The sequence below is a fragment of the Halichoerus grypus genome, chromosome 5 (assembly GCF_964656455.1).
Source record: "Halichoerus grypus chromosome 5, mHalGry1.hap1.1, whole genome shotgun sequence".
In the NCBI taxonomy this organism is placed as follows: domain Eukaryota; kingdom Metazoa; phylum Chordata; class Mammalia; order Carnivora; family Phocidae; genus Halichoerus; species Halichoerus grypus.
In genome coordinates this window covers 475286-490989 of record NC_135716.1, presented here as the reverse complement: position 1 = coordinate 490989, position 15704 = coordinate 475286, and the positions used below count along the sequence as shown (strand labels likewise).

At 49.3% G+C, this 15704-nt stretch overlaps 1 protein-coding gene across 6 annotated transcripts in view; it reads left to right on the top strand.

The window, feature by feature from the left end:
* The first annotated feature begins 4923 nt into the window (after window positions 1–4923).
* ADCK5 (aarF domain containing kinase 5) overlaps window positions 4924–15704 on the top strand; it is a 21186-nt gene continuing 10405 nt past the window's right edge. For 2 of the 6 annotated variants that reach the window (XM_036105841.2, XM_036105840.2), the window contains exons 1-2: window positions 5021–5297; window positions 12214–12275. In XM_036105841.2, the coding sequence (XP_035961734.1) occupies window positions 12243–12275 (33 nt within the window). In that variant the 5' untranslated portion in view covers window positions 5021–5297; window positions 12214–12242. Of the gene's footprint in view, window positions 4981–5020; window positions 5298–5604; window positions 5696–12213; window positions 12276–15704 lie in introns of those variants that run through there. The other 4 variants (XM_078071847.1, XM_036105837.2, XM_078071845.1 and 1 more) reach the window with 4 other exon arrangements.

Here is a 15704-nt window from a genome sequence, read left to right as displayed (position 1 = left end):
GTGCCTCCTGGATTTTGATGCCCTTTTCCTTCCCCAGATTAGGGAAGTTCTCAGCTATAATTTGCTCTAATATACCTTCTGCCCCTCTCTCTCTTTCCTCTTCTTCTGGGATCCCAATTATTCTAATATTGTTTCACTTTATGTATCACTTATCTCTCAAATTCTCCCCTCATGATCCAGTAGTTGTTTATCTCTCTTTTTCTCAGCTTCTTTATTCTCCATCGTTTGGTCTTCTATATCACTAATTTTCTCTTCTGCCTCATTCATCCTAGCAGTTAGAGCCTCCATTTTTTATTGCATCCCATTAATAGCCCTTTTGATTTCAACTTGGTTAGATTTTAGTTCTCTTATTTCTCCAGAAAGGGTCCTCTAGTGTCTTCTATTCTTTTTTCAAGCCCAGTTAGTATCTTTATTTTTTTTATTTTTTTTATTTTTTTTATTTTATTTATTTATTTTTTTTTTAAAGATTTTATTTATTTATCTGAGAGAGAGAATGGGAGACAGAGAGCATGAGAGGGGAAGGGTCAGAGGGAGAAGCAGACCCCCTGCTGAGCAGGGAGCCCGATGTGGGACTCGATCCCGGGACTCCAGAATCATGACCTGAGCCGAAGGCAGTTGCTTAACCAACTGAGCCACCCAGGCGCCCAGTATCTTTATTTTTTTTAAAGATTTTATTTATTTATTTGAGAGAGAGAGACAGAGAAAGTAAGAGAGAGAGAGAGAGCACGAGCAGGGTGAGGGGCAGAGGGAGAAGCAGACTCCCTGCTCAGCAGGAAGCCCTATTTAGGGTTCAATCCCGGGGACTCCGGGATCACAACCTGAGCCGAAGGCAGACACTCAACCAACTGAGCCACCCAGGCACTCCAGCTGGTATCTTTATCATCATTATTCTGAACTCTAGTTCTAACATCTTACTAATGTCCATATTGATTAGGTTCCTGGCAATTAGTACTGCTTCTTGTTCTCTTTTTTGAGGTGAGTTTTTCCATCTTGTCATTCTGTCCAGAGAAGAATAGATGAATCAGAGAGCAGAATACTAAAATGGCAACACGACTCTAGAGAAATATACACTAAACAAATCAGAAGAGACCTGAAACTTGGGGGGGGGGGGAAGAGAGGGAGAGAGAATATAATCAGACAGGTGAGTATAATAGAGTAATACACTGGGTTCTGTGTGTATTTTGGTCTGTTTTTTAGAAAACTAGATCCCAAAATTGTAAAGAAAAACTTATATATGTACAAAAATAAAATTAAATACAACAAAAGGATAGAATGTAACTGTAAAAATAGAAATTAAAAGACAAGAAAAAACAAAAGAGAAAAAAAAAAAACAGCAACAACAACAACAAGATGTGGGAATATAAACAAAGAGGTGAAAAGAACAGAGCAATACACTATCTCCTGAGTGTATTTTGGTCAGTTTGTTAGAGGAAACTACATCTCAAAATTATAAAGGAAGAAAGACTTATATATCCAAAAGTAAAATTAAATACATTGAAAAGAAAGAATGTAACTGTAAAGATGAATATTTAAAAAAGACTTTAACAAAACAAAGCACAAAAAGGAAGGAAAAAAAGAGAATATGATCAGGCGAGTGAATAGAACAGAGCCACTGCATCCCAAAATTCTTAAGAAACAAAACTTATATATATATACACAAAAATCAGATTAAATACAATGAAGGGATACAATGTGACTGTAAAGATGAAAATTTAAAAAGATTTTTAAAAAGGAGTTGATAAAATAAGAAGTTGGTTGAAAAAGGAAAGAAGAAAAATTTAGAAAAAAAGAAAATTTTAAAAATTAAAGTTGAAAGACTAAAGAATCATGGGAAAAAGCCATGAATTCTATGTGCTGTATTCCCCCCCGGAACTGGGGTTTTGCAGTTCTCATTGATCAGTAAACTTGGTCTTGGCTGGATGTTCTTGCTGATCTTCTGGGGGAGGGGCCTGTTGCATGGATTCTCAAGTGTATTTCCCCAGGCAGAATTGCACCGCCCTTACCAGGGGCCAGGCTGAGGAATCCGCTCCAGTTTGCTCTATGTGGCTTTTGTTCCCTGAAGGTTTTCCAAGCGGCTTTAGAGAATGAAAATGAAAATGGCGGCCTCCCAAGCTCTGGCCCCAGAGCTGAGAGCTCGGAGCCCCACTCCTCAGTGAGTCCTCAGAGAAAAGCAGTCAATCACTCCTGTCTCCCTGGTCTCTGTCCACACTCCATTGCAGCTATCTTTTCTTCCATCTCTGGTTGAGCTCACAGGTGTTCAGAATGGTTTGATTGCTATCTAGCTGAATTCCTGGGACCAGACGGTCTCCTTTTTTTTTAGGGTCTCCTACTCCTCCGCCATCTTGGACTCCTCCCATTAGTGGTCGCATTTCTAATGGAAAACCACACATGTATAGAGTACACCTTTCTGGATTATCTGATTCTGATTCTAACAGATCCTACCTTTCATCCCCTTGGAATTATCTTACAGCTCTAAATTGTAGATGACCAACAGCAATGCAGACACTTCCTTTTTATAGATTTGCAAATAAATATGGCTCAGCGGAGATTCAATTGTTTTTTCTTGTGGAAAAAGCCAATCTCCATCTATTTTTAAATTCACTTCAAAAAAATGTAAATGTCGGGGCACCTGGGTGGCTCAGTCGGTGAAGCATCTGCCTTCGGCTCAGGTCATGATCCCAGGGTCCTGGGATCGAGCCCCACGTCGGGCTCCCTGCTCAACGGGAAGCCTGCTTCTCCTTCTCCCTCTGCCCTCCCCCTGCTCATGCTCTCTCTCTCTCAAATAAATAAATAAATATTTTTAAAAATGTAAATGTCATAAACACTTTATTTTACAGATTATAAAACTGAATTTTAATAAAAACAAAACAAAAAATTGATTTCATCATTCCTTTACTCCACATAGATTTCTCGGTTTGAACTTTCCTTTTGAACTTGTAACCACTTCTTTGTTGTCTCATTAGTTAACGAGTTAAATAAACCTTTGACACATTGTGCTAGTTTTTTAGGAATGCTGGAACTAATTACCACAAACTTGGTGGCTTACAATGACAGAAATTTATTCCGTTAGAGTGCTAGAGGCCAGAGATCTGAAATCAAGGTGTTGGCAGGCTGGCTCCTGAAGGCTCTGAGGGAGACCCTGCTCCAAGGCCCTTTCACGCTTCTGGTGGTGCCTGCCATCCTGGATGTCCCTGGGCTTGTGGCCACATCACTCTGTCTATACCTCTGCCTCCACATCGGCTTTTCCTCTGTGTCTCAGGTCTCTCTCTTCTCGTATAAGGACACCAGCCACTGGAATTAGGGCCATCCTCCTCCAGGATGGTCTCATCCAGAGAACTTTAATTCAATTACATGTGTAACAACCCTATTTCCAAATAAAGTCACATCACAAGCTGCAGAGGTTAGAACTTGGACATATCTTTTGCAGGGACATTGTTTAGTCCCCACGCACATGTTCATTTTATGTTTGTGTGAGAAATCATGCTTCTTAGTAAATACATACTTCCATTTTTTAAAAAAGATTTTATTTATTTGAGAGAGACAGAGATAGCGAGAACATGAATGCGGAGGAGAGGGAGAAGCAGTCTCTCCGCTGAGCAGGGAGCCCAACGCAGCGGTCGAGCCCAGGACCCTCAGGATCACGACCTGAGCTGAAGGCAGTCACTTAATACTGAGCCACCCAGGCGCCCCACACTTCCTTTTTAAGAAACAACAGTTTAGTAGATTCATGGGCTTGGGAACACAGGGGTGCTGGGAGATTTGGGAGATGTACTTGGGAGTGGGGGACTGACTGGGCAGCACTGCAGTGGACTGTGTCTGGGGTTTGCATGGACCAGGAATAGTGGTCACTTGGGGGAAGGTTTTCTTGGTGCTCCTGGGGCCCGGCCATCTCAGTTTTGGGGAATTGACTTCACATAGCACCACCAGGGGTAGATTCCCCCCTTTCAGGCCAGGGGTCTGTACCTGGGACAGGAGCCCCAGTCAGTACTAGAGTCCTTTGATGTGGCAATAGAACAGAGTCCATTCCTTTGTGTGTTTGGGGAGAGGGAACCGGCTGTACTTTTTCCCAAAAGTGGACAAGAAAGCCCCTCCCCCATTCCCAGACCCAGGCATGTGGCCCAGGCTTCCAGCAGTGTCTGTGTCTGGGCTCATGCTGCCATTCTCAGCCTTGCTGGTGTCACTTCCCAGACACTTTAGAAGCATTGTTATGTGGCCTACACTATCTCCTGGACCGGTTTCAATAAACATTATGGGGTTAGGTGAGGAGGCTCAATGTATGCAACTGGGAACATTCCAGAAAGCCTGGCCTTGGGAGGGGCTCAAGGTCCACTATCAGGCCCTAGCCCAGACTCCAGGGACAGGGCTGTGAAGATAAACCAGGCAAAAAAACAGTGAGGACAGCTGTCCGCATTCAGCCAGAGTATGGAGCCCAGCTTCTGTTACAAGGGGGATGATGGGAACAAGGTGATTCTGGGCCCTGAGCTGTAGCAGAAGAGGCCTGGGCTGGTGTGTTTCACGGCAGGAGACACTGGCTTCACCTGGGCCCGGGGTAAGGGACAATCTGCAGGGACCACTGGGCTGCCCTTGCGGGAGCAGGAGAAACCACGTGGACAGGGAGGAGCCGTGTGGGGGCAGGGGGGGCCATGCGGGACCAAAGGAACCTCGAGGGAGGATGGGGAGGAGCTGATAGCAGAGCTGCCGGGGGGGGACCAGCCTCAGTGGAGAAAGCTTCTGGAGCAGTCCACGTGAAGGTGGGGGACTTGGCAAGCGTGGAGTGGGGGATGCGAGGCCCAGGGCTGCCGCCGCAGGACGGCCAGGCCGCCAGAGAGCCCGACCCCTAGGGCCGTGGCTCCTGAAAGGAGGAGCCCGCAGGGGGGCGGCGCCGAGCTCCGCGCCGCGGCTGCCGATGCCGGAGGAGGCTGAGCAGGCCGGGGTACCGGCGAGCGGAGAGAACCTGCAGCGGGCGGTGTCCCCTGGCCGGTGAGAGAAGTAGAGACGAGAAGCTTTGGCGCGGGCGGGGAGGGCCTTTGAGAGGAGGGGACGGGCCCTGCCCTGCCACCCGGGCGCGCTGGCAGGCCCGTGCGGGGGGAGGAAGCCTTCCCGTGGGTCTCGCCTGCCCTGTGCTCACCACTCAGGGCGTCGCTCCTGGCGGTCCGCCTGCCATGACGCCCGGCACACAGCAGACGCCCACAAGTGTCCCCGGCTCCGATCCAGGCAACAAGGAGCTCTAACCTCATTTTGTAGCGAGGGAAGCGAGCCGCGAAGCAGGGAAAGAGATTCACCCTAACCGGTGGCACGTAAGTGTTGAGCCCCTCCCCGCCCCACCGGTCCGGGCTCCAGCTCTCAGAGCAGTGTCCCCCCACCCCACCCTCCCGCGTCCGCCCATGCGCTGAGCTCCCGGGGAACCAGTGAGCTGACCTCCCCGAGCCCCGGCTTCCATTCGGTGGGAGCCGACCCGGAATCGCCTGCCGGAGTGGACACAGGGCGCGCTGTCCTAGCCCTAAATCTAGGCTGCGGCGGCCGCCAGGGGGCGCTGCTCCAACGCGGACGCGGGCACGCTCGGGCGTGGCCTCCGGGGGCGCGCGTGCGCACTGAGCCCCCGCCCCGCAGGGGCTGCTGGGCCGGGAGACGGGGGCGTGCGGCAAGCGAGAGCCGGAGCGGGAGCGGCGCGGCGGCCTGGAAGATGTGGCGGCCGGTGAGTTCGCAGCCCGGCGTGGCCGGGCGCCGCTCCCCCGGGCCCCGTCAGCCTCCGTCCGGAACCCCGGGGCCAGCGCCGAGCCGCCCCGTCCTGGGCCGCGTCAGGGACCGTCGGGGCTCTTGGGGGCGGGCGTCCTTCACCGCTGTCGGCGTCCCGGTTCTTCGCGGGAGCGACCCCAGCCCCTGACCTCAGAGCCTCCCTGCTTCACGCCGTGCGGCGGCCCGACCGGAGGCCCCTGCTGCCGGCTCGCTCTGCCCCGGTCTGCAGCGCGCCGCCCGTCACCCTGAGCAGACACCTGCCGCCCGGCGTCTGAGCAGAGGAAGGACTGGGGGGCGTGGGGGCGGCGGCCTCGGGCCGGGCTCCCGCCGGCGGCCCTGAAACCGCTCCCCGCGCCGGCCTTCCGAGACTTCTGCCCGATCCTGGGCTGTCCTCCCAGCCCCTGGACGTGGCCGCTGCGCTTCCCGTTCTGTTTCTCAGTGGGGCCTCCCATGTTGGTGTATCTGCAGTTAGGATCAGCACGTTTTGGTTTTTTTTTTTAAGATTTTACCTATTTATTTGACAGAGAGAGACCCAGCGAGAGAGGGAACACAAGCAGGGGGAGTGGGAGAGGGAGAAGCAGGCTTCCCGCCGAGCAGGGAGCCCGATGTGGGGATCGATCCCAGGACCCTGGCCCCTGGGCCAGTTACATTTAATGTAATTATTGATATGTTAGGATTTAAGTCTGCCAGGGTTTTTCTGATTGTCCTATTTTTTTTAATTTTTTTTTTAAGATTTTATTTATTTATTTGACAGAGAGAGACACAGCGAGAGAGGGAACACAAGCAGGGGGAGCTGGAGAGAGAGAAGCAGGCTTCCCGCGGAGCAGGGAGCCCGATGCGGGGCTCGATCCCAGGACCCTGGGATCATGACCTGAGCCGAAGGCAGACGCTTAACGACTGAGCCACCCAGGCGCCCCAGGATCAGCACCTTTTCAACCTGGGGTCATAACCACTGACCCCGCTCTCACCCACTCTGGCCCCAGGAATCCATCCTTTTCCTCATAGGGTTTAGAGCTGAAGAGACTGAGAGGGCTTATCAGCATTTTCAACTTGGAGTTTTCTACAGGGCTTGTATTTTTCTGGTAAGCCTAGCCTTGTAGGGTTAGGTATAAACAGTATGGATGCGATGCTTTTTTTCTTTTTTTAAAATTTAGATTTAATTAACATATAGCATATTATTGGTTTCAGAGGTAGAGGTCAGTGATTCATCAGTCTTATACAACACTCAGTGCTGATTCCATCGAGTGCCCTCCTTCATGCCCATCCCCCAGGTACCCCATCCCCTGACCCCCCTCCCCTCCAGCAACCCTGTTCGTTTCCTGAGATTAAGAGTCTCTTATGGTTTGTCTCCCTCTCTGGTTTTCTTGTTTCCTTTTTCCCTCCCTTCCCCTATGATCCTCTGTTTTGTTTCTTAAATTCCACATATTGGTGAGATCATATGATAATTGTCTTTCTCTGCTTGACTTATTTCACTTATCATAATACTCTCCAGTTCCATCCACATCATTGCAAATGGTAGGTATTCATCCTTTCTGTTGGCTGCATAATATTCCATTGTGTATATACACCACCTCTTCTTTATCCACTCATCTGTCGATGGACATCTAGGCTCTTTCCATAGTTTGGCTATTGTGGACATTGCTGCTATAAACATCGGGGTGCACGTACCCCTTCGGATCCCTACATTTGTATCTTTGGGGTAAATACCCAGTAGTGGAATTGCTGGGTCGTAGGGTAGCTCTATTTTCAACTTTTTGAGGAGCCTCCATACTGTTTTCCAGAGTGGCTGCACCAGCTTGCATTCCCACCAACAGTGTAGGAGGGTTCCCCTTTCTCCACATCCTCGCCAACATCTGCCATTTCCTGACTTGTTAATTTTAGCCATTCTGACTGGTGTGAGGTGGTATCTCATTGAGGTTTTGATTTGTATTTCCCTGATGGCAAGTGATGTGGAGCTCTTTTTCATGTGTCTGTTGTCCATTTGGATGTGTTCTTTGGAGAAATATCTGTTCATGTCTTCTGCCTATTTCTTCACTGGATTATTCTTTGGGTGTTGAGTTTGAGAAGTTCTTTATAGATCTCGGATACTAGCCTTTTATCTGATAAGACATTTGCATAGGGGCATCTGGGTGGCCCAGTTAAGTGGCTGCCTTCGGCACAGGTCATGATCCCAGGGTCCCGGGATCGAGCCCCATGTCGGGCTCCCTGCTCAGTGGGGAGCCTGTTTCTCTCTCTCTCTCTCCCTCTGCCTGCTTCTCTGCCTACTTGTGCTTTGTGCTCTGTATCAAAATAAATAAATAAATAAAATCTTTAAAAAAAAACTGGGAAAAAAAAAAAGACACTTGCAAATATCTTCTCCCCTTCCGTGGGTTGCCTTTTAGTTTCGTCGACTGTTTCCTTTGCTGTGCAAAAGCTTTTTATCTTGATGAAGTCCCAGTAGTTCATTTTTGCCCTTGCTTCCCTTGCCTTTGGAGATGTGTCTAGCAAGAAGTGGCTGCGGCTGAGGTCGAAGAGGTTACTGCCTGTGTTCTGTAGGATTCATGGACTCCTGTCTCACATTGAGGTCTTTCATCCATTTTGAGTCTATTTTTGTGTGTGGTGTAAGGAAATGGTCCAGTTTCATTCTTCTGCGTGTGGCTGTCCAGTTTTCCCAACACCATTTGTTGAAGAGACTGTCTTTTTTCCACTGGACATTCTTTCCTGCTTTGTCGAAGATGAGTGACCATAGAGTTGAGGGTCCATTTCTGGGCTCTCTATTCTGTTCCATTGATCTATGTGCCTGTTTTTGTGCCAGTACCAGACTGTCTTGATGATGACAGCTTTGTAGTAGAGCTGGAAGTCCAGAATTGTGATGCCACCAGCTTTGCTTTTCTTTTTCAACATTCCTCTGGCTACTCGGGGTCTTTTCTGGCTCGTACAAATTTTAGTATTATTTGTTCCATTTCTGTGAAATAAGTTGATGGTATTTTGATGGGGATTGCATTGAATGTGTAGATTGCTCTGGGTAGCATAGACATTTTCACAATCTTTGTTCTTCCAATCCAGGAGCATGGAACGTTTTTCCATTTCCTTGTGTCTTTCTCAATTTCTTTCATGAGTGTTCTATAGTTTTCTGAGTACAGATTCTTTACCTCTTTGGTTAGATTTATTCTCAGGTATCTTATGGTTTTGGGTGCAATTGTAAATGGGATCGATTCCTTAATTTCTCTTTTTTCTGTCTCATTGTTAGTGTATAAAATGCAGCTGATTTCTGTGCATTGACTTAATATCCTGCTACGTTGCTGAATTCCTGTATGAGTTCTGGAAGTTCTGAGGTGGAGTCTTTTGGGTTTTCAACTTAAGTGCAGATGCATTTCTGCTCATTTTTGTGACTTGCAATGAGCCTGCCTTCCACAAGGGTGTTTTATGGGTCAAAATGCGGCAGAGGCAGTGTGAGAGCCAGGCAGACAGGCGCTGAATTGGCCTTTAGCTCAGCAATTTACAGCTCACAAAGTGTCTGCACGTATTTGGGTCACTTAATTCTCCCAACCGCCCTAAGGAGTGGGCAGGCAGGTTTTAGCTTCTGATGAGGAGCTGCTCACATCTGGTAAGTGGAGCAGAGCCCAGTAAGCCTCTGAGACCTGACTGGTGTCAAGAGGGTCATAGACCCTTGGAAAAGAAAAGGGCAGGGTATTCATGGTCCTCTAGGCCACCTCTCGTGGGCCCAGATTCCTAGGCTCACTTCCTACCTGTGGGAACATTTCTGTGCCTTGGATTCCTCTCCTGTTTGAGTACACAGGGTGGTTGACCCTGCCAGGAGACAGGTGTGGTTCTTGCCGCCTCTGTAGTTCTTCTGGCTTGGGCCTCATCGTGAGATGCAGCGGGTGCTTCTTAATGCTGTGGGCTGGGTTGCCTGCAATGACCTTTCAACCCCTAATGTGCTCTGTCTAATCGACAGGGTGGCAGGGAAGCGGGTAGCTCGGCCTGTTGCTGACCTTTGTAATATCTATTTGAGTCTCACTACTCAGAGCCTTTTTTTCCCTCCCTACTTTATAGGTTGTTAGCTGAGTTCCGTCTGTTTCTGCAGGCAGGCTGTGCACACACTCTAAGAAAGCATGAGAAGGGGGCGCCTGGGTGGCTCAGTCGTTAAGCGTCTGCGTTCGGCTCAGGTCATGATCCCAGGGTCCTGGGATCGAGCCCCGCATCGGGCTCCCTGCTCGGCAGGAAGCCTGCTTCTCCCTCTCCCACTCCCCCTGCTTGTGTTCCCTCTCTCGCTGTGTCTTTCTCTGTCAAATAAATAAAATCTTTAAAAAACAAAAAACAAAAAACATGAGAGACTGGGGTAGAGAAGGCCCATTTCATCTTGTCCAAACTGGAAGGCTTTGAGGTGGTGGGTGCAGAGACAAGTGTAAGCTAGGGCTGTCCCAGGCAAGCCAGGGCATGTAGTCATCCTGGCGATCCACAGCTCTCTCTTTGCCTGTTTGCTTCATGTTCTGGTGCTTAAGCTCTGGGTGTGATTTGAGTTATATGTGATGTGCTGGAAATTGCCCTGGACTGGTTCCTGGAAGATTTGGCTATAAGTTCTGTCCTATATTTATAGTCATGTGACTTCTTTGGGCTTCGGGGATGTCTCTTGGATGATGGGGATAGTTTGAGGAGCACTGGCCATCCCAGACTGGAGAGCCAGGTACTTGAATGGGCCTGTGGACTGTGGTGGGGCTCTGGAGTTGTCAGCATGAGGCCTCATCCTTGGAGTCCTGTGCAGAGCCAGTCTGCTGCAGGGGCTGCTGCCATCTCTTACCTGACCGTGGCCTTCTTCATATTGCTCACCTAGCATCCAGGGTTGGGCCGTGTGGGGTCTGGTTCATTCTGTCACCATTTATCTCAGTTCAGCAAGCCTTCATGGAGTTCCTGCTTTATCTAACAAGCACTGCACTAGATCCTAGAAGCACAGAGATGGTTGAGAGGTGGACCCTGCACAGTCTGGTGGGGGAACAGAGACTAACAGTAACACTCCGGTGTGATAAGGATAGTGGGAGAGGCGTGTACAACTTGCAGAGGCGGATGGGGGGGATAAGAGACAGGACTGGGGAATTAGGGTCTGGCGAAGGGCATTCCAGGCACCTGGGCCTGGTGCTGTGTGGGCTGTCCAGGTTCTACCAGAGGGACCTTTGTTATGGGAGTGTGAGTGGAGAGTCACTCACCGCTGGGGAATGAATTGGGGAATGATGAGATGCAGCCCGAGTCCTTACTGCTGCAACGGCATCTGAGAAAGCAGAAACTGGTACTGGGGAACTGCGGCCAGGGGCGGTTACCTTTCTGGCCTTGCCCCCTCTGAGGCTTGGGGTACAGCCAGGGCCTTGTGCTTTAGTGTAAAATAATTCAGAGTTAGCCTGCTCCTCTGTGAAAGAACATGAGTATAGCCCCTCCTACTCAGCCCTCATGGGCATCTGGAGGGTCTGGGGCTCTTGTGATGCTGGGTTTAGCCTGCAGTCTTGGGGCAGCCGTGCCTGGGCTGGCACGTTACATTCCCTGCCATCCCTTGCTTCAGCCTTGGTGCTCGCAGCCTCCGAATCATGAGGCCTTTCTCTCTGCTCCTCCAGTTTATTGGCTAGAATAGCTCATAAATCTTTCCTTTCCCTTTCCCTTTCCTTTCCTTTTTCCTTTCCTTTCCTTTCCTTTTTCCTTTCCTTTCAATGCTAATGTCTCAGAATAATCATTGTCTGTCAGCTTTGGCCATTTTCCTTCTTTGTCTGCAGCGGTGGTGCTTCTGAATCCATGAACACCACTGGAACTTTGCAGCAAACCTTGCTGTCCTTTCACTCACTCCTGCCCTTCGGCTCCTGTTAAGTAAAGCATTTTTTCATATTCTATATGTAACCTATCTCCAAGTTTTACATATGTTGGAAATAGTCTCTTTTATCTTCTGGACTAAGTGCTATTTTTTTTCTCCTGAAAAAGCTGTGGGAAGCTGATGATCTGTTAACATAAATAGTTCAATTTAATCTAGCAAGTACGTACTTCTTCATGTTAGGTGGAGCGGACTCCTGGGGGCAGGGCTGTTGGCAGGAGAGTAGGGGCACGGGGACCAGCAGGTGGCATGGCACAGTGAGCAGGAGGGCTGTGGAGAGTAGCTGCTCCTTGACCCCAGAATGACCTCAGCATGCCCACCTGCCTGGTCTGTCGTGTGGGCTGGGCGCAGTGCGGAGGGCTTTGCAAATGTTCGCTTGACCCATACATGAACAGTACAGCGGTCCTTGCTTTGTAGACAGTGAAACTGAGGTGCAGGGGGGGAGGTAGCTTGCTCTCACTGCGCAGCTAGTGCTTGCTGGAACCTGCCTTCCAATTCCAGGCTCAGCAGTCTGCGTTCATAGTCTGCCCCTTCTCAGCCTTGGGTCTACCTGAGTCTCTAGGGCAGGGCCATCCTGGGCACTGTCTGGTGTTGGGCAGTGTCCCTGGCCTCCACCCATTCAATGCTAAGAGCACCCCTTTTCCCAGGTTGTGACAACTAAGAGTGTCTCCAGACAATGCCAGATGTCCTGGGCACACGGTTGCCCCTGGTGAGTACCCCTGCCCTGCCCTAGCTGCCTCATCTTCAAAATGCCACCTTCCTAGGATATGGAGAAGAAGGAACCCTCTTACACTGCTGGTGGGAATGTAAGCTGATGTAGCCACTCTGGAGAACAGTATGGAGGTTCCTCAAAAAGTTAAAAATAGAACTACCCTACGACCCAGCAATTGCACTACTAGCTATTTATCAAAAAATACAAAAACACTAATTCAAAGGGATACATGTACCCCTTTGTTTATAGCACCACTATCAACAATAGCCCAACTATGGAAGCAGTCCAAGTGTCCATCTACTGATGATGGATGAAGAAGTGGTATATATACAATGGAATATTATTCAGCCATAAAAAGGAATGAAATCTTGGTATTTGCAACAACATGGATGGAGCTAAAGAGTAATAATGCTAAGCAAAGTAAGTCAGAGAAAGACAAATACCATATGATGTTGCTCATATGTGGAATTTAAGAGACAAATGAGCAAAGGAAGAAACAAAAGAGAGAGACAAAGCAAGAAACAGACTCTTAAATATAGAGAATGGATGGTCCCCAGAGGGGAGGAGGATGGAAGGATGGGAAACAGGTGGTGGGGATCAAGGAGTGCACTTGTGATGAGCACCAGGTGGTGTGTGTGAGTGTTGAATCACTGTATGTTAACTATGCTGGAAGTAAAATAAAAACTTAAAATAGGGGCGCCTGGGTGGCTCAGTTGGTTGACCATCTGACTTGATTTTGGCTCAGGTCATAATCTCAGAGTGGTGAGATCGAGCCCCATGTCAGGCTCTGTGCTGGGCATGGGTCCTGCTTAAGATTCTTTCCCTCTCCCTCTGCCCCTTCCACACCCTCCCTCTCTCTCTCCTCTCAAAAACAAACAAAAAACAACAAAAAACCAAAAACAACTTAAAAATGCATGACAATAATATAAAAGGAAGGTTAAAAATAGAATTGACAGTGTAGTAAAGTATTTGCAACTGGGGGAGGCGGTAAAGGTAATTATTTGTATTAGACTATATTAGGTAAGGGATTCACAGTTTAGTCATTTATGTAACTTTATAAAGCTTTGTATGTGATTGCAAATTTATAAAGGAAACAATAGGATAATAAAACAGCGCCACCTTCCTGACTGGGACTTGGAAGAGCATAGCAGATGCCTGCCACTTTGATCATGAGAACTTCAAATACAGGGACAAGCTGACAGAATGGTCCTACATAGTTAACTGTCCGGATACCCACCACCTAGATCCACCCATTATGAATATCTGCTCTAGTTGTTCCTATTTCTATTTGAAACCATATATTTTGTTGTCATTGGACCATTTGAAAGTAAGTTGCAGACTTTTTTTTTTTTTTTAAAGATTTTATTTATTTGACAGAGAGATAGCGAGAGCAGGAACACAAGCAGGGGGAGTGGGAGAGGGAGAAGCAGGCTTCTCGCCGAGCAGGGAGCCCGATGCAGGACTCGATCCCAGGAACCTGGGATCATGACCTGAGCCGAAGGCAGACGCTTAACGACTGAGCCACCCAGGCGCCCGTAAGTTGCAGACATTTTGACACAATCTCTAAACATTTCAACATGCATCCCCTAAACATCATTCTCACTTAACTTAATCGTGCCTAGGAGTGTGAACAGTAATTCCTGAATGTCTGTCGTATTCTGACTAGCTTGTTGTCCCAGGACTGTGTTTATAGGAGCTTTCCTGCCGCTTGAGGTGCGCCTGGGCGTCTTGTCTGTCTAGCCTCCCAGTCTACAACAGTCTTCCCACTTTTTTCCTGTGATTGTTTTTTAACTTATTGTTATAAAAAATTGCAAATATTGGAGTGCCTGGGTGGCTCAGTTGGCTAAGCGTCCGATTCTTTTTTTTTTGAGAGAGAACTAGCACAAGTGGGGGGAGGGGCAGAGGGAGCTGGAGAAGCAGACTCCCCGCTGAGCAGCGAACCCGACTTGGGACTCATCCCAGGACTCCCGGGATCATGACCCGAGCTGAAGGTAGTAAGCGTCTAATTCTTGATTTCGGCTCAGGTCATGATCTAAGGGTCATGGGATCGAGTCCCATGTCGGGCTCCTCGCTCAGTGGGGAGTCTCCTTGTTTCCCTCTCCCTCTGCTTGCTCTCTCTCTCAAATAAATAAATCTTTAAAAAATATTGCAAATATTTATTTATTTTTAAAGATTTTATTTATTTATTTGACAGAGACACAGCGAGAGAGGGAACACAAGCAGGGGGAGTGGGAGGGAGAAGCAGGCTTCCCGCAGAGCAGGGAGCCCGATGCGGGGCTCGATCCCAGGACCCCAGGATCACGACCCGAGCTGAAGGCAGACGCTTAATGCCTGAGCCACCCAGGCGTCCCTGCAAATATTTATAGAAGCAGAGAATTGATTAACGGCTGTGCCCAGCACCAGTGTTCCCAACTTATGAATCCTAATGACTTTCCGAAGAGGCCAGGCTGTTTACAGGATGCCCCGCACCCTGGAGCCACTTGTTGGACTTGCTCAGGGCCACTGACCGTGAGTGCTGAGCTCCACTGGCTGGCGGCTGGTGGCTGTTGTCAGTTCTTACTCAGCGGGCTTGCAGTCTCCTTGAGGTCGGAATCACAGCACAGCCCTCACTGGCCAGAGTTGTGACGGCATCGAAGCGCTCCCTGGCTGCCAGGCACCAGCCTTGGGCCGTCTTGCCAGTTCCTCACACTTGCCTTGAATCCACTGGGCTCCATCACCCAGCACCCTCCTCCTGGACTGACCTCCCCAGAATAGTGCCCCCTCCCTGCAGGAAAACCCCAGGGCCCCTTGGGATGCTCTGCCTGACTCCAGCTCACTTTGCTGCCCACTCTTTTTGGACAACCCCCCACCTATGAGCATACAGTATGTTTTCCAGCCTTTCACACAGGCCTCTCCTCCCCAGAAATGCCCTGTGCTCTCCTGGCTTCAGGCCTCTACTGAGTCCCCATTCTCTGTATAGAAGACCCTTTCTGGTGTTCACGTGGACGTCCTGCTCGCTGCCAGGTGGCAGGATCCTCCCTCCCTTGTGCCCCATGCTGTCCCTGTGTCTTGTTGGCTTTGTCTGCATCTGTCTGTGGCCCCTGGTTGCATACAGGACCCAGTCACACAGGGCATCTCTGGCAGGGTTTGTGTGATGGGTATGTGTGGCAGAAGGTGGGAATCGGGTGAGGAGTACAGGGAGGGAGGGGGCTGAAGGCCTTGAAGAGAATAGGCAGGGGCCGGACGGAGCCTGGACAGAGATGCATCTGAGGGGAGTGTATGGTGTGGGCAGGGCTTTCCTTCCTGGTGCACCTGCTTGTTGTCACAAACCCTTGGGATCCCAGTGTGGAACCAGCCGTGCTGCAGGCACTCTCTAATGTCCTGAGCAACTCTCCCCCAGGTATCTGTGGTCACAGATGCCCATCCTCTGGGCTTCCTCTCCTGCTG